Here is a 21,519-nt window from a genome sequence, read left to right on the forward strand (position 1 = left end):
ATGTACAAAACTTGTAAATGTTTCTTTGTTAGCATTTATTATAGGATAATTCATATTAAATTCCAGAATTTATGAATGAGAAGACACTCTCTCTTCCTGTTGCAATAAAATAATTCTTATTTGTTATAGCAATATTATTATAACAATGTATCATTATGGTCACATTACACATTACATTTAATATATATTAATAACTCTATCTTCTAAATTGTGAGCTGATCAAATTAAGATATTTAAGTTTAATTTTCTATAACAATATATCCATTTACAAAATTGTGATTCAGAATTTTCTATCTTCATTCACTCATCTTCATAAATAAAACTGAAAAAAAACTACACTAATTACTGCTAAATGTTCGATTATTTCGGACCTTCGATTGTGGCACTACCCAAATCAGTCATCTTGGGATATTTTACTTTTTTCTTGTCCAATTCGTCCTGAGCCCATAGTATCATTTTCAATAGATTACTTATACGGGGACAAGTAAATTCTCTGTGCTCCATTTTCAATATGGCAGCATTTAACTCGCTCGCAATCTGTAACAGAGTACAATTAAGACTCAAGATTTACAAACTCGGTTTGATACTGAAAAAAATTTATCACTCACTTTTTGCCTATGTGTCGGATGTAAGAGATCGCTAAATGGGCTCTTGTGCGGCTCGTCAAAAGCTAACAACGCCAAGGTACGTTCTAATTCGCACAATATATTATCGTCAGATTCTCCAGCTTCACTTAGCTGATCCTGAGCAAACTGAAGCGCCTCTTCAATTCTACCTGTGCGTATCAGTTCGATAAGATGCAGCTGCTGCAGATGAAAGTAGAGATATCTGTCGTTGTCCAGCAGCTCGGGATGCAGCTGATTCACCAAGTCTGTGGCCTCTTGAATACGACCGTTCTCTATAGCATCGCGAATACGAATTCTATCGTCCAACGAGCTCAATTCCACCGTTGGACCTACTCCCGCCTCTTGTTGGAATTTCTCTGCTACTTCTTTGAACCCTTCTGTGTACGATAAAGCATTTAAGTTTATTAGACAACATATATGTATGACACTAAAACACATGTATTATTTACATCTCTAATAGAAGTTAAAGTTCTTTTTACCTGTCATTAAGTAATTCATTATTAGATTGTTCATTGCTGCTTTCTGCACGTGACAATTGGAAGAGTTCTCCTCTAGCTTCGTTATCCATTCTTCCTTGGATATGGAATCGGACGAAGGTTTCTCACTCATTGTCTTTCAGAATTTCTGCTTCACAGTTCTTCAGCTAAGTATACATACATATATATACATATATATATATAAATATACATCAAAATTAATAAAATGTTATAACATTGTGTTGTGTGCGCGCATCAAACTCGTTGAGAAGTTTTTAAACAGCTCGGAAACGTAACAGCTGATTAACTGTCCGAGGCGCGACGAAAAAACAAATATATAAGAAACGTCACTCCAAAAACACTCGGTGGGTGATCACACAAGCGTGTCATTGAACATAACGAAGGATGTAAACAAGTATTGTACGACGGTAAAACAGCTTGTTATAATAAAATAAAATTTGTCAAAAATATTCTAAGAGATATGTACAACAATACAGCATGCGATCGATCGGCAGGTCTTGATTAATAGGCAAGGCTTGACGTAAAAAAAAACGATGATACACACATATATCCTTAAATAGTATCCGACCAATAGATTCCCCTTCCTAAATAACAATCGACCAATCACATCGAGTATCGAAGTGGAATTCTCGAAATTGCTTGAAACATACTTGTTTCGATTATAATCGTTATTATAAGTTTTTATTTAGAGTCGTCTCTCGCACAGCACGGATTTTAATTTTATGCTCATTCGATATGTTTTTACGCAAAAACAAAAGGTTTAGAGATACGAAAACATCACTCGATGGTAAAAAAAAAAAACAAAGTTATTAAGCGTTAAAAAATGATTTTTAGGTTAGAAAATCTGTCAAATCGAAGGATTATGTCGAACTCTTCGCTGAACGCGGCCATTGTGGTGTTTTTATTTCACTTTAAGCCTGTTCTACATTGATCGCAAGCGCAAACGCAAGGAACAGGTCTGGTAGAATTGACCAATCGTATTGATCAAATCAGCCAATTGATTGGTCAATTCTACGAGATCAATACCTTGCGTTTGCGCTTGCGATCAATGTAAAACGGGCTTTACATATTCAAATAACGCGGGACGCTGCCGGTAGATGGCGTATGTTGTCCGTCGAATTTCACCGGCTCCAAAGTGTGAGTCTTGGCAATTTTATATTTTTCCGCCGCACAATCTCTTGGCTCAAGCGAAATGCACTTTATTATAAAAGGTAAATCTATTGCATTTGTATAATATAACTCGAGAAATCGATCGAACTTCTTGCTATTAAACAATATTAATTATATTGGTTGATTATTGACCAGTCGCGATTGAATAATATGTCAATCGATCACGTCAATCGAAGATAAAACAATTAAATAGTCTCGAACATAAAATATGATACATATATGTATATTAGAGTGGCTTTTATGTTTGACTTTTGAATTTTTTTCGCGACGCCTCCGAGAATGGTTCTAATAAAAAATTAACCTGTGAAAAAGTTCAGTCTGGTCGGATAAGGGAAAAAGGAGCCCCTAAGCTCTTTGAAAAAAAGTAAATAAATTATTTAAATGCATAATAAATTCGTTCTATTTGATTATCTACCGATTTATTGATTACATCAAAAACCACGTTAAACAACAATTGTAGTTCTGGGTCAGAAGTACATTTCAATCGAATTTTTTCGCGGCACCTTCTGCGGAGAATGATTCCACTTGTTAAAACAAATTTGTGAAAAAGTTTAGCCCAATTGGATAAGAGGAAAAGGAGCCCCTGGGCCTTTAAAAACAATTTTAAAAATTGTTTGAATGCGTAATGAATCGAGTGTTTATTTGATTATTTTTTAACATATTGATTATATCGAAAAACATGCAAAACAAAAATTGTAGATTTGGAATTCAGAAGTATGTTTACGCCAATAACAAATAAAATGCGGCCGCGACTGCTCTCAGTTTTCTCTTTGATTTTAATTTTTCAATATCATTTTGTACGATTTCTCGAGTAAAATTAAACCTATTTGTTACGTACGAGTAAAAACGGTATTTAAGACAACAAATGTATTAATGTTTTTATACAAAGCAATGATGTATTCGCGATGGAAAAGTTTTTTTTATTTGTTTCTTATCTAACTTTCTGCTACATACTTATGTATCTATAATCACTTCCGCTCTATCACTAGATTTTCTATGGAATTTTCTAGAAGAGAGATATGCAAAAAAGAAATTTAAAGGTATTTCATGAATTTCTTGTGAAAAATTTACTACTCTGTTTGCCATATTGCATGTACATTGTATACGACACGTACGAATTTACGTTTCAGCCGATAAAAAATGTATTTGCATGGAAATAACGACGGGAAAATGTTATCGAGTTCCGTTTCAAAACCGAGAAGCCCACGCTGTTTTCGCCGTTTTCATGAATGAACCGCTCCTGCTTCATATCAACAGGCGTCCTTTACTATGCAGCTGGAAACATCGATCCGCTCCTTCGGGGGACCACCACTTCCACGAAGTTATTACATTTTACGTTGTACAGGGTCGTAACGAGAAATCCAATGTCACAAGCCTGCTATTAAAACTTCGCTCAACTCACGCGTTTTTAATTCGTAAATGCGCCTGCTCCTTTCATCGTTTGGATTATGTTCATCACGAAGGTAACTAATTTATTGTCATTTTTCATACTTTTAATCATCTTAATTTGTTGTAAAATTTTTTATTTTTTCTGTGTTATGTGTCGCGAGATAACCAGATAGACCTATAACTCCTTAAAACTGTAATGTTTATATGAACTCTAATTTTCTAAAGCCGATTAATGTCCGAGCGATTCTTGGAAATGAAAAAGTCTTATTAACTATTTAGTGGAAAAAATTCTAAACAAATGAAAAATATATATCAAACCATAATATTATTTCTTTAATACAGAATGTTGAATAAAGCCCCGTGAATTTTTATAGAGAGTTTTTGCAACGTTTTAATCAATGAAAAAAATTGCGTTAGACATAAATTTCGAGAATTTCTTGGATACGTACCTAAAAAAAAAGAACGTTTACAGGATTAGGGTTCAATTCAATTTAATCCAGCGAAGTGTCTGCTTTCTTTACTACGTTCGGATGAAATTCAACAAACTGTCGTAAAACAGTGTAAGTAGACACGTGCTGTCCAGTGTATATAACATGCTATCGACATCAACAAGCACTCTTTAATGTTATGAATGTTGTGTTGCGAGAGCAAATAGATCTCAAGGGGGTACATGTGAGACGCCGATCGTATGACGTCATTGTATTCTCACCGTCTAGAGTGGGAAAACGAAAGGACAGAGCGTCTGCCTCTCTCGTCTCTCTCGTCTCTCTCTCTCTCTCTCTCTTTAGCCAGCCACGGGAATTCGCCACTTCGTAAAAGCCTCGAAGGCTGACGTCAATGGGAGCTCTGTTATACGAGGGAGCTGTGATACCCAATGAGAACTTGCGCGATTTCATGAAATCCATCACGATCCATTGGTCGGTCAACCATCTAGCAAAGACGAAACTCTCTCTTTTTTTTCTTTTCTCTCGCTACTAACTTTTTTCTTCTATACTGGAGAAAACGTGGGTGTGGCATTAACAGAAAACTTAGCCAATATCGCGTGATATATAATATATTTTCTTTCGTTGCGTCGAACTTGATCAGTCAAATCAAGTTTGCCGGGAGAAAGTTAACCGGGAGAAGTTGGACGTAAGAAGAACGATGTGTACGACAAAAAGAAGACGAGAGAAAAATCCGAGATCGTAGGAAACTCGACTCTCGAAATATAATTAGCATGATGGAAAAAATTCTTGTTGAAGTAAAATAAAATAATTATATTTAATTTATTTTTTAATTGTTCTACATTTGTTTTGAAATTTCTTTTCATCGCGCGAAATAAAATTTTTTCTCCATTTTTCAATATTTTTGTTTTATCTATAAATTTAAATTACATCTATAAATTTAAATTACATAACGGTCTCTTTTATCAACTTTTTTTCCATCAGCTTATTTATACATTCCATCAACTGATGGATGTGGTAACATATAAAAAATAATAAATATCGTTATTACCGAAATGAAAAAGAAAGAAAAGAAGAATAACCTGACAATGAGAAATATGAAAAATAATATAAAAAATATAAAACGATAACTCGAGAAGGGGAACGAATTATCTCTTTTCAAAAGCATTATTCATACATAAGTAAAGGAAAAGAAAAGGGGAAGAGTTCATTAATGTTTTCGGATTAAGTTTGCTGTCACGCTTCACTGAATAATATAGAGCAAATGAAGAGAGGCAAAAAATATGAAGAGAGTCTCGTCGGTCGAAGTCCTTGTAGATAGCACATTTAATTAATTTCTAAGAGCGAAAAATATCCGAAGTTTCGTCTCTCTACGTAACAACGGAGCAAATTTAATTAACTTTGTTTTGATCAAACGGAACTTACTCAACTTTTTTATCTGGAATATAATTAAAATAATTTTTTTTTTTCAAAAAGAACTTCAATAAGATATTTTTTTCTAGGAATCGCGTTTTTGTTTACCGTTACGTTCTCGAGATTTATTCATGGAAAATTCAATGGAGCGTTAAAACTTAAACGTTGCATATAAAACAAAGAGTATATCAACACAAGACTTCGAGCATTAGCGATAAAAGTGTACGTAATCGTCTCCAAATGTGCGTTGCTGAAACTGTTAATACTTGTAAATTTTTTATTCATCTCTGCAACACGGTTCTCTCTCGTTTCGTCTTCTTGTCAACAAGAAGATACGGAGCAGACACGTGTTTTTTTTATGTAACGAACTAAAACAACTCGCTACATGCGGATCCTGTAATTTACCGGAAGCACCGGCTGCACCTGGCGGTCTCGTCCGTATTCCGTATGCGCGAGAGGCAATTTGCGCAAGCGTGTTGCAGTAGTCTGTGACGGCGACAACGCTGACGAAAATAGGTCAATTACGATGCGAGGGCGGATGCACCAGGAAAAGCGTTGCAGCAGAGCTGAACGGAGAAGCCAAGAACGACTATTTCTCGTCTCTCTGTAAGTGAGGGCCGACCTGATAAACGACGCGACTACTGTGCTATATACTACTTGCTCGAGTATACCGCGCCCGACCGTTCTTTTTCCAGACCGTCGCTCACGATCATTCAGAAAATCGGCATAATCGTCCCGCATTTACATCGAAGATACGAACGGAATAGTCGCCGGTTATTTTTGTATTCATAGCGTTTGTGATTTTTACGTCGATTACGATCGATAGTAATAAAACTTGCGATTCCGGCGATTTTGAGGAAATATTCATATTAATTTTTTTTTTGTGTGAGAAGAAGATTGTGCGTTGCTAACTGATTTCACACGTAATTTTATTATTTCTTCGCGATAGATTTTGTTGCTTGAAAAATGATGTATGTCGTCACAATCTGAAATTTTTATCAAATCAGTTTTACTTCACGACGAGATAATACAATAATTCAGCGTGACATTGTAATTACACAAAAATATATACCGTGAAAATTGATTGATAACTTATGCACGTTACAAAAAGAGCACGTCACATATACACAATTATATAGAAAAATAGAATTCTATAATTTATAGGTTTGTTTAAATTGCACAAGGTTCTCTTGTTTATTTGTTCGTTCGAAATATCGTTAATTTATATTTACATGTTGTATCAAAGCGAATCCTTATATATAACACCGACATTTTACGAAACGTGCGAAAATGTTAACATTTATCATCTCCGCACGTCACCTTTTCCGTCTCTGGCGAGGAGTTTCTTCATACAATTGAGAGTGCTTATCTTTCAATATTATCAATAATGTTATTTCGAGCTACGTTATTCCTGAGAAACGATCGTGTTCTGAGAATCGCTTCTATTCGGAGATATATCTTTATAGAACAGAAATTGTAATCACGTGTTCAGTGATAATATATCATTTTCTTCATTAGCTCTCTCGTGTTTACAAATTGCAAAATCTATCCGATCTGTTGAAGAGATGTAACGAACACCTCGGTCTGCTGACGTAGAAAAAAAAGAAAAATATATATCTTTGCTGATCTCCGCGATTCTCGGTACGGTATGGTGGGAAAACGCGTAGGCGTAGAAACCTCGCGTGGGCGTGCGGTCTGTTGCGAGGGTTCAAGCTAGATGATTAGAGATAAATATACAGAACGAAGGCTATGCTACGGGCAGCGTGGAGAATCTCCTTTTCCTTGCAATGAAATAGCACGGGCTTTATAGCTGTGCTGCGACTTTAAGATAGTTGTTGGATTTTCACCCTGAACTCTCGGGACCGGTTATTCCGCCATCCCACGAGACGCAAATTTGTTTCGAGACCAAACACTAGAGACGCGCGCACGCGTTTATTAATTTTGCGTGTCCCATATACAGTGGCACAACCACCAAATGTCAAGTTATTGTTGTATCTCGTGAGTGTTATCTACCGAGAAAACTGTGTACGTACATACAACTCGAGAAAAAAGAAGATACCTAGTCAATGTTTTTTTTTTTTTTTTTAACTGAAAATACACTCGACTCTACTCTTCAAGTATACCTGTCATATAGATCGTAATCTTGCAATACGTATGTATAACGTCACTGTTTCAAATGCCAAAGAAAAATTACCCCTATGACGTTTGCATAGCGGTTACATTAAAATTAATGACGAGTAGGCAATGTCGTCATAGCCGTCATACATGACGCAGTGGGGGTTGCTATGGTTGGCACGAGGTGCTTTAGCTTTGCTATTAATTCTTCTAGGAGACCGAGCTTTGTACTCCGTAAGTTTTATGCGGACGAGGTAACAATAGTCACCCTGTCTTACTAACAATAGCAAGACAACTCGGCTTTTTTTACGCTGGTTTTTTAATTTAAAATAAATTCCATTAAAAAAATTCTAGTTTATAAACCGAGAGATATTCTGAGAGAGAGAGAGAGAGAGAGACAGAGAGACAGTGTCGTTAATAGCTACTTATCACAGAAATGTTCGCGCAAGATATTTCCGCGGTTCTCCTTCAATCTTGGTGAAAGATGAAGCAGTTTTTAACGAAAAGCGAATTATTTATATTCGAACGACCAACGAAGAATTTCATTCGAGGATTGACAAGAAGAAGTAAATCGATCTTCGCATCCGTCAAAAGAGGATTTCGTTTGAATTACAGAAAAGTATTGGGTTACGACGAAAAGTGATTCGTGCGAGATAAATAATACCGCTCTTGTATTATCTTTCACACAAGAACGTTCTGTTTATATAATAAATGTAATTCAATATTATTAACATTTCACTAAAGTATCTCGATCGAATCGTTTTCTTATATTTATAAAAGCACTGAAAGTTTAATTATTTGGATATTGAAACAAAAACAACTCGCGGTTGGCGGTCGACGTCTCTCCTAACGATTGTAGATGTTATATATATATCTTCGAAATTATGACTTCTAAACCTGATGACATTTGTGCGCGATAGCAGCTGCAAAATGTAAGATAAATTCCGTTCCGATAACGCCGACTGACAGTCTTTTGACAGCAAAATAACAACATAGCCCCCACGCGAGCGATTCTTACGAGGCCGTGTTTCGCCGGAGAAGACGTAGTTGGGTCATTGCGTGGGCAGATGTTCTCTTGTACATCAGGACGGAGGGATTCGTGTGTATGTATACGCATCCACTTGGGGTACGTGTGTATGTATGTGTACACATATATATATATGTGTGTGTGTACACACGTACACGCATCTGCATCGCTGTGTGTGCGAGGAAACGCAACGCGCGCGCAGCTACCCCAACGGCGACGTCGTAGGGTGCTTACCACCACGAGTCGAGATGGCGAACGGCTCGTTCACCAAGGTGGGGGTTGGTTGATCGACCGTACCCGCTTTTCAACTCGTCCTGCTGAGCTCCGACATTCATTCCACCTCGAGCCGGCGGATCCGTTTGGACGTGTCTGTAGCAGAGTACTAGCGGAGGATTGACGAAGAGAGGGCGAAAGGTGATTCAGAAGAGCGAAGCGACAACTTCCGCATCTCGTAAGGTAGATGAAAATATTATGTTCTTCCGTAATCGATTTCCGTAATTCGATTTTGTTAATCGGCTATTAAAAGTTGAAGTGCTTTTGCGATAAACGTGAATTGCAAGCGCGATTTCATGTCTTATTATTATTCCGTTCACACACATCGCGGAGAACTGTTTTGCATTTGCAGCACATGCAATGCGTTTTTTTTTTTTGCATTTTATCGAACAAAGTTAACTTTATATTTTTTTAATGCAATTTTATGTTTGTTTTCTTTCGAAGATTCAGATCTTGTCTTCTGTGTCTTTTTTATTTTTTAGAATTTGATATGAACTGCGTTCTGTCAACTGAATCTTCTTGAAACAACACAATGAATCCGCGCTCGTTTCTCTCACAATTATTTGTAAGAATCATTGGCATTTATCTCGGACACTTGTCAATAAAATTCTAAGTTAATTAAGTTTTAATTGCGACTTTTAATTGCGATCCGGCCGTGCAGCTCGTACACGCCGATAAATGACTATAGTATTTGTAGATGCAACAAGTGTACGATTTCTAGGTCTACTATATCCGCTTTGACGTTACTACGCGCGGTTTACCTTTAATTGTAGAAAACTTTGTCGTTTATTTGGGACGTAGACAAATGTTAATCCTACTTGACGAGATATAATTTCTACAAGTGCTTAACTCGTATCTCGTTGAATTTTAAAGATGTTTCTTTGAATAACGAAATTATTACGACAGCACATTTTCACGCCACTGATTTCCACCACAAACGTTCCGTAAACGTTATTCAGAATCTCATTAAATCAGAGAAAACTGGTGTAAATAGTATAAAAAAAAAAGAAAAAAAAAATACAGGAACGTATAATTGTTGAATTATGTTTAGCGTTAAATCTCAAACGCGACAATTCGTCGTACGTATGTACAAAAGTTCAGTGCGGGAAAATGTGAAATACATCAGAGGGTTTTTCCGTATCTCCTGAAAATCCGATTAAACTTTCCATATTTCGTACTGCGTAACACGAGCTGTTCGCAATGCGAGACTGCGAGAAATACAATTACGAGTCGTGGTGCTGTATAAATACGCACGAACATGCAACATTCTGTATACACAATTTTGAACTCTGACATTTCGGAGTGATGGTGGAGCCCCTTTCTGTGAGCTCGGAGCTCTGCGGAGAGAGAGAGAGAGAGAGAGAGAGGGAAAGAGAGAGAAACTGCTATTTTCCCAGCATCACCGTTATAGAGCTCGCGCAATTACGCGAGTTCTGGGAGAGACCCCGCGTAATTCAGTAATGAAAAGCCAATTGAGAGCAATTAAGACGTAACTCGACACGCAGAACTTGTAGTTACGTAGAAGGTAGAACAGAGTTTCTGCGACATAGTCCTTATATAGTTTCTAATAATTAAAGTCGATATTGGGGCGCGGATTATCGATGCGCCAATCTCGAGATTTCGCGTAATAATAGCGTCGCGCGAATTTCAATCCGGTTTCGAGAGGATCCCAATTGATTACAATTGTTCGGAATATATGTATTTTTTTTATATTGAAAAAAAAAAACAAAACAAAAGTTCAGTAAGACAAATCTTACCGAAGTCGCGCACATGTGACATAGTATAAGCAGCTGCACACTTTTGCACCTACGTCATGTGATAGCGTCACAACCGAAGAAAGTAAACCACGTCGATTACGTTGTGACGTGGTCAGCTTGTGAAGCGGCTGAAGTATGTGGAACCGCGTCACACACTTGAAAAAATCATATCGCCAATTATAGAAACTCGCGCGCGACATATTACATTTTTATGTAACACATACACACACATATATACGGGGAGCCCTTTATTGAGCGCCCTGATTGCCCTCGCTTAATCTTTCACGCATCGTGAAAATAGACTCGTGGCATTTCCGATTATATATGTGATATTTATGTATCTCCCCTTCTTTCCGTGACGCTGTGTGAAATGCGGCCGATTTCAATCGTCTGCACGCGAAAGATGGCACGGGAAAAAAAGCGCGGGAGAAAAATATCGCGCGCGTTGTTCGATCTCGTTTAAAAAGAGAAAAAAAAAAGCGCGGACGGGAACTATCGGGAACGCAGGATACAAATTTCGCACCTCTGTCGCAGATGACGCACAACTGGGCGTGGTTGCTGCTCTTATTCTCGCTGGTCTCGACAGGCATGTGTATGCCCGCGAGTCTGATGGAGGACTTGAAAAAGGCGGACCAGGCTTCCGAAATTAAACACGAGACCATGAAACCGAAATGTAAGACACGAACGTTTAAGTGTATCGTTAACAAAAAGAAACAATATTTGATAAATAAATTTTTAATAAGTACTTACTGATAATAAATCGTTTTGCTCGCATTATTCTTGAGATTCGTATGTTTTTAACGTCGTTACTGTGTGTTGCTTTTAGCAAAACGAGCGCAGGAAATGTTGATATTCGGGAATCAGCAGAATCAACAGGCGCAACGCCCCGCTACCAGCGAATCCTTCACGTCAAAGGCGGAGAAACGTAAGTTTGTAACTGTTGTAAAATAAAACGGTTATTGCGCCCTCCGACGTGAATAATCCGACCAAAAATCACACTGAAACACGCTTTAGGAAACCTTGACATCTCGGGACTGGAACGCTTAAAAGCGGCTCTCGCTGGGGACGATAAAGCATCTCAGCAAACTAAATCAGCTAATAAACCCGTGTTCGGACGCGAGACGTATTTGCCATTCGACAGGAATTACGAGTAAGTCTGGTTCTTGCGTCAGCGTAAAATTGAGTTTCTCGGAATCCAATGTGTAACAATTAGAGAGAAACTTAAAACGAAAGAGTTTGAAGATAATTCAATTAAAATGAGGGAGTGAATTGTTTTCAATTCTACTTTTATCGCACCAGTAATTTAATATGTACATTTTTGAAGCGCCATACAATTTCTAATATATACAATTATTACAATTAACACAATTAATCTAATATACAATTTCTAATTTTCTCGACGTAATTCGTTTCTCTTCATTCTAACTCCGACAATTCCGGAGGAGGTGATTCGTAACGAGTAACGTATTCGCGTTCCAGTTACGATAAGGTTCTCATGAACGAGGTCGAGGAGGAGGCACCGCGTGTGTGGAACGTGCCGCCGTATTCGCGATATTACGCGAGCGAGGATCGGCGCAAGAGATCGGAAAAGTCCACCGCGACCGAGCTGTGGCCGAGTACGACGCTGCAGCCTCCGACCAGCTCGTTTCAGCCGAAACGCTTAGCCAGTCTCGCGCCAACCCGGCAACCGGTACAGGCTCAAGTCAAGAGGAGGTAAGTGGCCGCGTCCTAGTTTTCCTAATTCCGAAATCGATAACTCCCTGGCGTGATCGATACCAACTCCGAGAGCAAACTACAAACTCAATTGCCGTGGGTAATAAAATTTGCCAAAGAAACGGCGACAATAGTTTTGCTTATTCTCGGCTGCGTTTCATTCCCAACGAGGGAAAAGAAAACTCACTCGTTCGAAAATCGATTCGCGTGAGAATTTATAGATATATTAGTCCTGGCAATACGTCTAATATTAGATTTCCGCCGGGACGAGATGGAAAATCGACGGCTAAAAGGGGAGTAAAGTTTACAGAGAGAGAGATTCTATTTCCGCCTTTTTTTCTTTTACAATCTGGAATTAGAAAGTTCGCAATTTGCGTTGCTCTCGTCCTTAATACCGGGTGCAGCGGAGTTCCGCACGGTTGAATCCATCGACGCAACAGGGATTCCCACGCGAAGTAGGCGAAACGACTACCGGGGATATATGCAGTTCAGTATGCGCGCCCTTTCCGCCCATCGAGCAACCCTCTTTTCCTCCGGCGTTTCTTCTGAATGGGGATGAGAGGACTCGTGAGGGCGTTGCCCTCGGCGCAGGGACGGCGCGAGGTCGACTTGACGACCGAAGTCGTCGTATCGAACCACTTGCAGAAAGAGGCTGTCGTCATCAGACACTGGTATCAGTAACGTACACGCTTGGCTAGGCATTTCGCGAAAATTCAACGACATTATCGCACATGTGAATTTTCATACATCCTGACGTCGTCTTCGTGCAAATCGATCTATCCATTTCTCCGGGCAACTTGTGTGGAATTGAGATAAAATTAGATACGATTAAAACTCTAATAGTTTTTCGATAATCTCTCAATTCTTGTTCTACACATTTTTGACAATTTTCTTGAATGATTTTTTACAACATCAATGCAATGCGTAGTTTTTTTCCCTGTGTTTGGCGTATTGTAGCGAGATTAAAATAGCCGTCGCTTTCTCGGCAAGTGCAGTTACGGGAGTTATCGAGAGCCGAATCTAATTTCAGGAAATCGCGTGAACGCGAAAGCTCGATATCGAAGTCGTAAAAGTGCGAGTGCTCACGGAATATATTTCCTCAGGCCTGCGGTGTTTAAAATTAAACGCACAGGCTCTCTCGGGCAAACGTTATATCGTTTCGAAGTTAATGATCGCCGTCGCAACCCGTTATTTTTACACGAAAAATGTACAAGAATGCATTGCCTGACCGTCGTAAATGTCACAGGTTACTTCGGACGGAAAAAGAGAGAGAGGGAGCGAGAGAGAACAGCGATTAATTTTTCTTCTATGAAATTTTTATAAAACGATAACCGCGCGCGCGCCCCCGTTCATTACGTTAAACGCGATTACGTAACGCGTTATCTTTACATCAGCGAGCACCGTAATAACAATAGAAGGTAAAAGCACTTTGAATATTTTCATGAGAAAACACGCGTCCGAGAAAATTCGTGCTAAATTTCTCGCCTTTATCTTGATTTAACTTTATATAAATTTCGTTCAAACTTCTCGCTTAAAACACTCTTTGCATCGTAATTACGCGTTGCTAAATTCATTAGATCCAATTAAAATTCAAATTTAAATTCCGACGATATACCAATTAAAATTACATTTCTGGGATAAAATATACGGTTGTGAATGAACAAATTAAATAAAACGCGCGAGACAAACTTCTCTCGGCTAAGGAAAAAGATCTGTTACTCGAAAACGTTCCAAAACCAGAACTGTGAAGGGAAATTACACAGTCGGAAATCTCAGATGTGGTCTTTGAATAGCTGCTCCCGTTGAAAAGGGATCTCTCTGGGTTTCACTGGAGAAACGTTGCTATTGTTCTTCGTGGTTTAACGACCCGTGTCACACATTCTCGCGAATTTCGCGCTCACAAAGAGAGGGGTAATTCTCGCGTGCGACAAAGGTAAGCGCCGCCGGAGGGTAGATTGGTGGTGACAGGCATAGGATTTGCGACCATTGCATGTACGGCATTGTGACACACGAACGCCGGGTCGCGCCACTCACACCGAGAAGAATTTGGTGCAGAATCCACGAATCGCTCGATACGCGTGACGCAGATGGTACAGGGGTGGTGGTTGAGTATATTCGCGGGAGAGTGGGTCCACGAAAAGCTGAATGGGAGCCTGGAAGGCGGAACTGGGTCATAGCTTGATTTGGCGTATCTCCAACCAATCAGCTGACAGACACGATTCTCCGCGAATTTATTGACTATATATGGCATAGTTCCGGCGAGTCTTTGATTTGTGTGTGTTGATACGTCCTTCCATCGACCACAATAATCTCACTTGCAACAAACAACAACTACGTCACAATATCATAACGTCCTCATTTGAATGAAAGCACTTCGAAAATAGATCAGCAAAAGAAAAAAGAAGCATGTCATAAAAGAAATTCGTGAGATAAAATGTAAACCATATGTATTTCCGTTGCGATTCTTCTTGCAATATATTTGAAAGTTTTATCTCTTTGAAGGATAACAGTCTGATATATCTTATCTTAAGCTTTTTTTTTTTTCAAATATATGAGGTTCACATTTGTATAAGCGTTATAACAATATTATATCATTACATTTGCAATAAAATTACGAAATACAAAGAAACGCGCGTTGATTGCTCGTCGCAGTGGAAAGACCGAGCGTATAGTCAGCCGAGAATCGGTTTTGTCACGTAAAGCGTAAATACGAGCTTTTATTACGCGCTGATATATGTTGAAAAGCGTATGAATGGAAATGTGTCCTACGATCCTTCAGCTTACAGCCAATCAATCAGTTTGATAACGTTAGTTCCTGTTGAGTATCATATCGCTCGCGCAAAACGACGCACCTGTATAATTTATCCGATTTATCGGACGCGCAAGATGACAATTCCGTCAATCGACAAAAGAAAGAGAGAGAGAGAGAGAGAGATGCGAGACAGAATCGTTTCGCGACGTTTTGCGATTCACTGAACGTATTGTCCACTCGCCATTGTAAATATCGAGCACAAGTTTGAATGCAACTATCACAGGACTCTCGTGTTGACAAAGGATAGTTCGCGACGACGAGATAAAGTGCCGCTCGTGTCAAAGAACAATACCGCGCCTGATAAAAGGACGATCGTCGTCGACCGTTTTGCGTCACGGATAAGCATCGATCACTTTTGAAACATCGGGGCGCGAACAGCCGGGAAATAATAAATTTGCGAGCGATTCCGAAATTAGATTGCAAACCATCGATCTTGGCGCACAAACATTGGGAAAATGACAATTTGTTTTTTTCGTAATCAGATCGATGTTTCTCCTTTTTAGGAGACAATGTGTTTTTTTTTGTTTTGTACTCGTGAAAATTTCGCTGAGAGAGAGAGAGAGATAATGTCGGTGAGAGAAATATTTCGTTTCATCTTTCAGCGCCCCATATTATCAGGAACCGCGATTCAAGCGAGACTTGACTCTGGACATCGATCCGGAGGACTTGATGGCTCTTCTGTCATTGTGGGAAAACGAACGGCAACGTGCCTCCAGGTAACGATCGGCATTTGCATTTTTCAGACATTTAAATATCGAGGACTTGCAAAACTAACGATGTGTTTTTTTGCACGATAAACCTAGAAACTGGCGCAGATACGCCGGCGTTAACAACGACGAATACGAGAACGGGGACGACGGCGGTTATCTCGACGAGGAAGCTGCCAGAAACGGTTCGTCTTGAGATTCAGAGATCTCGGATTTTTCTTTATCTCGCGCAGAATTATACGTGAAAATAAAAAACAATAAACAAAGATCAGATAAGCAGCTTTTTATCCGACTCTTTTTCCAATTATTTCCTTTTCCCTTTCAGTTCTTCCGTGGCCGGAGTTCAGGGACGCGCCGATGTATTCCCCACGACACTACGACTCGCTGTCGCCCTCCGACATCGGAATAATCCGGACTCATCCGCCTAGTTATGACGAGCAGTACGGGGATCAAACGGAGCAACAGTTCGAGAGAGCCGCTCATGACACCCCCGTGTATGGCAATGTGCGATACGACTATCCCTATCCCCAGCGTGACTATCCCTATGACAAGAGATTTACGACATCCAAAAAATGGATACAGGTAAGGTCTCAGCTGTACGCACAATCTTGAGATAAGAAGAAAGATTTGGTTTTTTTTTTTATGGGAAAAGAGAAAAATTATTCTTTCAATTTTCAGAACTACGATCCGTATCTCGCTCAGTTACAAATGAGCTCTCAACCGCGAGGTTATTCCCATCATATCTATTAAATAATCCGCGATTCGAAGCTGAGGTCTGTGTGGGAAATCTCTCAGAAAAACAATTCGAAATATAGAAAATCAGCAGTTAGACATTTCCGAGAGTTGGGCGCTCCTTCAACGAAGCCTCCTTGCCGTCGCTCCTCCTCACAAGCTACTCTCCCCCTTTTCTCGCGGGAGGCGAGAAATAAGCAGGCGCAACACGCCGCGACGATATGTGGATATTTCACTCGTTCTGAGAAACACAGTGCTCACAGAAAGAAGCTTTCCTCGAGTCGCAAGAGCCGCGCTGAGAAATCAGAAAATGTCAATTCGCAAAAAACAAATATTTTCAAGACTAGAATTCTCTCATCGAAAATACCTCAGAAAAGTATATACGATGACACACGTATACAATACAAATCTATATTTAGGATACACTTTATCTTGTAATAATAAGAACTTGTGTCGGCTCTTGCCGAGTGCGAATTTTACAAGATCGAGAATTTTACGTGTCGATCAATCACGGTTTGTATCGAAAAAGTATGTCTTCTGCGTTATTCAAGCACGAGCTTCATCGAAGAATCTCGCGATCAGCTTCGTTCAAGTTCTCTCAACTCGCGATTGCGATGATTAAGAAAAAAATCAATAAAAAAAAGACAAAAAAAAAAAAATACTAAGAGAAGCTTCAGCGCACTCTTGTTGCTCGCTTAATGTTTAAGCCCCTTTTGCGTGTGATACGGGCAACGTTGCACTATTGTTGCCCGTAATGGCGCTACGACTGAATCAGTAAACAATCGTAGTATCGAATCAAATTATTCTCAGGCTTGGTTTCGATAACTCCGCGACTGATATAATTATATACATATGTACGTGTACATGAAGCGATGTACATGATAGTTTTGAGTTAGCATGAGACTAGATGTAGGTCTATTTGTCTACTAAATATAGGATTACCATCGATGAGAAGTGTCGGAGAAACAGAGAAAAACAAAAGCGAGAAGTGAATCGGTTTTGACTGTGTTACATTTCACTCTCTGCGCGCCGTTCGATTCTTTATACGTTTCTCTCTTTTTCATTGCTCAAAACGACGACTGTCAATCGCGAAACAGAAACGGAAGAACAGAACGAGCCGAACAATTCGAGCGGAGTACTATCGCAAATTTGACCCACTTGAAAATTCAAACCGAAAAAAAAAAACTATCTTTTTTGAAAAAAGAAAGAAACGTACATAAATTTGAACTGAGATTTATCGCAGCAGACAAATTTTATCACAGATACATATCTGTATGACGAGACAAAGAACAGCATTGGAGCGATAAAATCTTTCCCCGTAAAATCTTCGATGGTTACAAAAAAGTGTCAAAAACTTACGTGTCTACATCGTTAGTTATGGAAACGAGAATTATAAATGTTAATAATCATAACGTAACCGTCGTCCTATATCATGTATTGTACTCGTCGTTGACATATTCATATCTTTAAAGTCCGAAGAAATGTTCAAAACCGAGTTTTTAGCGAGCGTAATTACATTTACCGAAGAGTTCTCGTAAGATTTCTTCGAACCAAACACGGCCTTCCACATTACAACACTCCGAGGAGAGACTGAAAATCTCTGTATAATTAATATACATTTAACGTTTACGCATTCATTTATGTTATACGCTTGCGCGTTTTTTGCGAACACCACTTGTATACGTTTTGTTCCTCGTCGTTATTTACAATTAATTGCAAACACACGTGATATATCTTATATATGTTTCTTGTATGCACATATGAATATTTAATATCAATATGAAATCACTTTCTTAGGCAAAGTGAGTTTTTTTTTCACAACTTTTAATAAAACATCGTTAACTTTTAAGTATTGTGATAATTTGTACGTTAAAATTTTAACTTTGTATTAAAATTGAATATATTCCATTTTGTAGACAAACAACGCGTCTAGCGTCTATAGAAAAGACTTTGAAATATTATTGTACAATTTTCGAAAATTCTCTACTTCTCTATAAATAAAATAAAAAACTCTTCAAAAACCAGCCTTATAAAAGTAAATGATAATAATATATAAAAATAAAACACGGCGAGGAACCGTTCAAAGTGTTTTTATTTTAAATTGTTATTTATTGTTCGGCATAGTTAGGTTTAGATGTATAGGAAATATAAGTTTCTTCAGGAACATTCAGTATTCGCTATGTGCAATTAATGTTATATACATATATATATATATATATATATATATATATACAGGGTGTCCCAGCAAGTCCGTATCACCGGTCGTAGGCGAATCTCGCAAAATGATAAAGGACCTTTCGACTCAGAATAACCCCTTCTATTTGCCTACGACCGGTGATACGGACTTGCTGGGACATCCTGTATATACAGGGTGTCCCAGAATAGCCGTACAATCTCTCGTAGGCAGATAGAAGGAATAAAACTGAGTCGAAAAGTCCTGAACCATTTTTTTCTATTATTTATAATAAAGGAGTAATTATTGAGTAAATCAGGCCNGCGTGGCTAAAGGTCTGCGCTGATTGGCCCGCTTTACTCAATAATTACTCCTTTATTATAAATAATAGAAAAAAATGGTTCAAGACTTTTCGACTCAGTTTTATTCCTTCTATCTGCCTACGAGAGATTGTACGGCTATTCTGGGACACCCTGTATATATGGACGATAAATATATTGTTATAAATGGAAACTCAGCTATAATTAGCTTTAAATTTGCAGTTTGTTCGAGTAATCAATCTCACAACAACGCACGATTAATAAATTCACGGCAAGTTTGAAAGTTTGTATTTTTATTACGTGTCGCAGAAGAGAAAAAGCGTATTGCACATGTACATACAAATTTTTTCATACACATAATTTCTCAAATTTACATATTCTGCGTCTCTCTTGCCATGACTTATTAAGACAAACGAGATAGGAACGCTTTTTTACATCAAGCTTCAATATATTACTTTCTAATCACAAAATTAGAGCAAATTTAATTTTGCTACGATGAAAAATTTGTGTGAAAGATTGAAAATAATATACACTGTCCAACAAGATGTCTGAAATAAAAGTATCGTTTATCTTCCTTCGAAAAATGTAAAATATCTGCATTCTTTTGTATTCCTTGATCCTGGATGGTAAAAAATTTTTGCTCATCATTTATTATTGAGCAGAACTGTGTTATTCTTTTTCCTATATATAAATGTATAAAGATAATGTAAGAAATGTATAAAAAAAAGATTTTAATATTGTTAAGAAATTTAGTTCTTGAAACAATAAATATAAAAACACTCCTATAATAAAAGATAAACAGAATGTGTTTCAGTTAAAAAAATTTCACAAGTAGAAACATTTTATAAATCGTATTTACTAATTGTATGCAAACTATACTTATTTATATTACTTTGTTTTTAAATTGCACTTTATTTTCTTCCATTATATAATATGTTACGTTCTATATATTTTATCTACGTTAAAAAGGAAAAGGGAGAGAGGAAAAAGAAAGAAAATAAACCGTAACTACCACAAGTATATATTTCTTTGATTAAATATTGTTTTAATAAAAATTCAAATATTAAAAATGAATATATGATGCACTTACAAATTTGTGTTCTGTATGATAAACGTTACTTTATTCGCGTATATAAAAAATATGGTGCTTGTGTTAGAGGTTAGGTTGGGTTAGAGATAAGGTTAAGTTGGATTACAATAACATTCTGTTTACTCTGTTTTTTGTCAGAAATCAAAATTAACTAGTATGTATTTTCACTATGCACACACGAGCATTTGATTTGTTATTAACATTTGAGACACGTGTTCGCGTAATATATACGATAAAAAAATTGAAATTTAAGAACTCTAAACAGTCATGCCGCAAAACACTCGCGAATAAAACTCGGAAGACTGATCACAGTCGTTTATATTTACACCACGTCTGTAATTTATTTTTGCAAGTCTCTTTTAAAATACAGAAGATTTTTTGTTATCACATGTCTCCGAACACGCGAACGTTTATTTATCTTCCGTTTCCGTTGGGCGGATTCTCTCTGAAACAGATTTTATCAATTTTTACAACATAACATGTACCAAATAGACGTTACAACAGAATTCCAGACTGTCAATCCACACTGTAAACCGAGTCGAAATAAAAAAATAAAAAAAAATAAATAAATAAAAAAAACAAATTCAAGAACCAGAAGTCTGTAGCGAGACCAAAAGCAGCACAGCACTGATGCAGAAAAAAAAAAAAAAGAAATCGAAATAAACAGTACCACTGATAGAACTCACTGTGATTCGCACACAAAAATTTGACAACCTATATTACGTTCAGAATCACTGTCTTTTTCTCTAGAGTTTCTTTTGTTTTCGTAACAGTTCTCCCTTTGCTATATATCTCTCTGTCCCAGATGCACAATTTTGTACTCGATATGTTGCAAACAACACAGCTAATTTTTGATCTCTCAAAATACCGCATTTATGGAAAGAGGTTAATTGTCGCGACTTTAAGAAAAAAAAAATTCACAAACCACAAAGAAAACACTAATCTCACCAATATATAAGCCAATATATACGGTTTTTTGGTCTCATTGGCAGCAATCTGCTTGTTAACGAATTAACATCCTTTCTTCTGTTTCTCTCTCGTGTGATATATCAGGAATAACAATTCCCATTTCTCTAACACAAACACTTCGAAATGCATTATCTACGTTTGGCGTTTTTTAATTGTTCCCGATTGTCATTTGCGAAACGATTGACATCACAGCACTATGTATTGTTGCACGATAAACTTCACTCAACAAAAGCGGGAAACCAAATTGTATACCGAGTACAAAACTTTTTAGTATCAAAAGCAGTCTGATTCAA

The 21,519-nt window shown here is 37.8% G+C and overlaps 3 protein-coding genes across 7 annotated transcripts; 2 read left to right on the top strand and 1 right to left on the bottom strand.

The window, feature by feature from the left end:
• Window positions 1-14: 14 nt before the first annotated feature.
• On the bottom strand, window positions 15-2,001 carry LOC109855978 (glucose-induced degradation protein 8 homolog). Of its 3 annotated transcripts, none has more exons than XM_020430750.1 (4): window positions 1,774-2,001; window positions 1,106-1,269; window positions 609-1,003; window positions 15-537 (listed from the first exon to the last, which is right to left on the bottom strand). In XM_020430750.1, exons 2-4 carry the CDS (start codon window positions 1,233-1,235, stop codon window positions 361-363), a joined length of 702 nt encoding a protein of 233 aa, XP_020286339.1. In that variant the 5' UTR covers window positions 1,236-1,269; window positions 1,774-2,001; the 3' UTR covers window positions 15-360. The 3 variants fall into 3 exon arrangements, with proteins under 3 accessions (XP_020286339.1, XP_020286338.1, XP_020286337.1); XM_020430749.1 differs by lacking the exon at window positions 1,774-2,001 and adding an exon at window positions 1,668-1,765; XM_020430748.1 differs by lacking the exon at window positions 1,774-2,001 and adding an exon at window positions 1,590-1,680.
• Window positions 2,002-2,248: 247 nt separating this feature from the next.
• LOC109855983 lies at window positions 2,249-8,841 on the top strand. Of its 3 annotated transcripts, none has more exons than XM_020430756.1 (4): window positions 2,249-2,334; window positions 3,283-3,333; window positions 3,424-3,756; window positions 8,623-8,841. In XM_020430756.1, the coding sequence occupies exons 1-4, from the start codon at window positions 2,316-2,318 to the stop codon at window positions 8,628-8,630; spliced, it is 411 nt and encodes a 136-aa protein (XP_020286345.1). In that variant the 5' UTR covers window positions 2,249-2,315; the 3' UTR covers window positions 8,631-8,841. The 3 variants fall into 3 exon arrangements, with proteins under 3 accessions (XP_020286345.1, XP_020286346.1, XP_020286344.1); XM_020430757.1 differs by having other exon boundaries at window positions 8,634-8,841; XM_020430755.1 differs by lacking the exon at window positions 8,623-8,841 and adding an exon at window positions 4,155-4,879.
• A 172-nt stretch (window positions 8,842-9,013) lies between these two features.
• Window positions 9,014-17,333, top strand: LOC109855982 (prohormone-2-like). The gene is made up of 9 exons (XM_020430754.1): window positions 9,014-9,136; window positions 11,245-11,383; window positions 11,537-11,635; window positions 11,725-11,860; window positions 12,190-12,423; window positions 15,838-15,951; window positions 16,039-16,127; window positions 16,268-16,524; window positions 16,621-17,333. Exons 2-9 carry the CDS (start codon window positions 11,245-11,247, stop codon window positions 16,690-16,692), a joined length of 1,140 nt encoding a protein of 379 aa, XP_020286343.1. The 5' UTR covers window positions 9,014-9,136; the 3' UTR covers window positions 16,693-17,333.
• Window positions 17,334-21,519: the final 4,186 nt, after the last annotated feature.

The sequence above is a fragment of the Pseudomyrmex gracilis genome, unplaced genomic scaffold, assembly GCF_002006095.1.
Source record: "Pseudomyrmex gracilis isolate BER0280 unplaced genomic scaffold, ASM200609v1 scaffold_104, whole genome shotgun sequence".
Lineage (NCBI taxonomy): Eukaryota > Metazoa > Arthropoda > Insecta > Hymenoptera > Formicidae > Pseudomyrmex > Pseudomyrmex gracilis.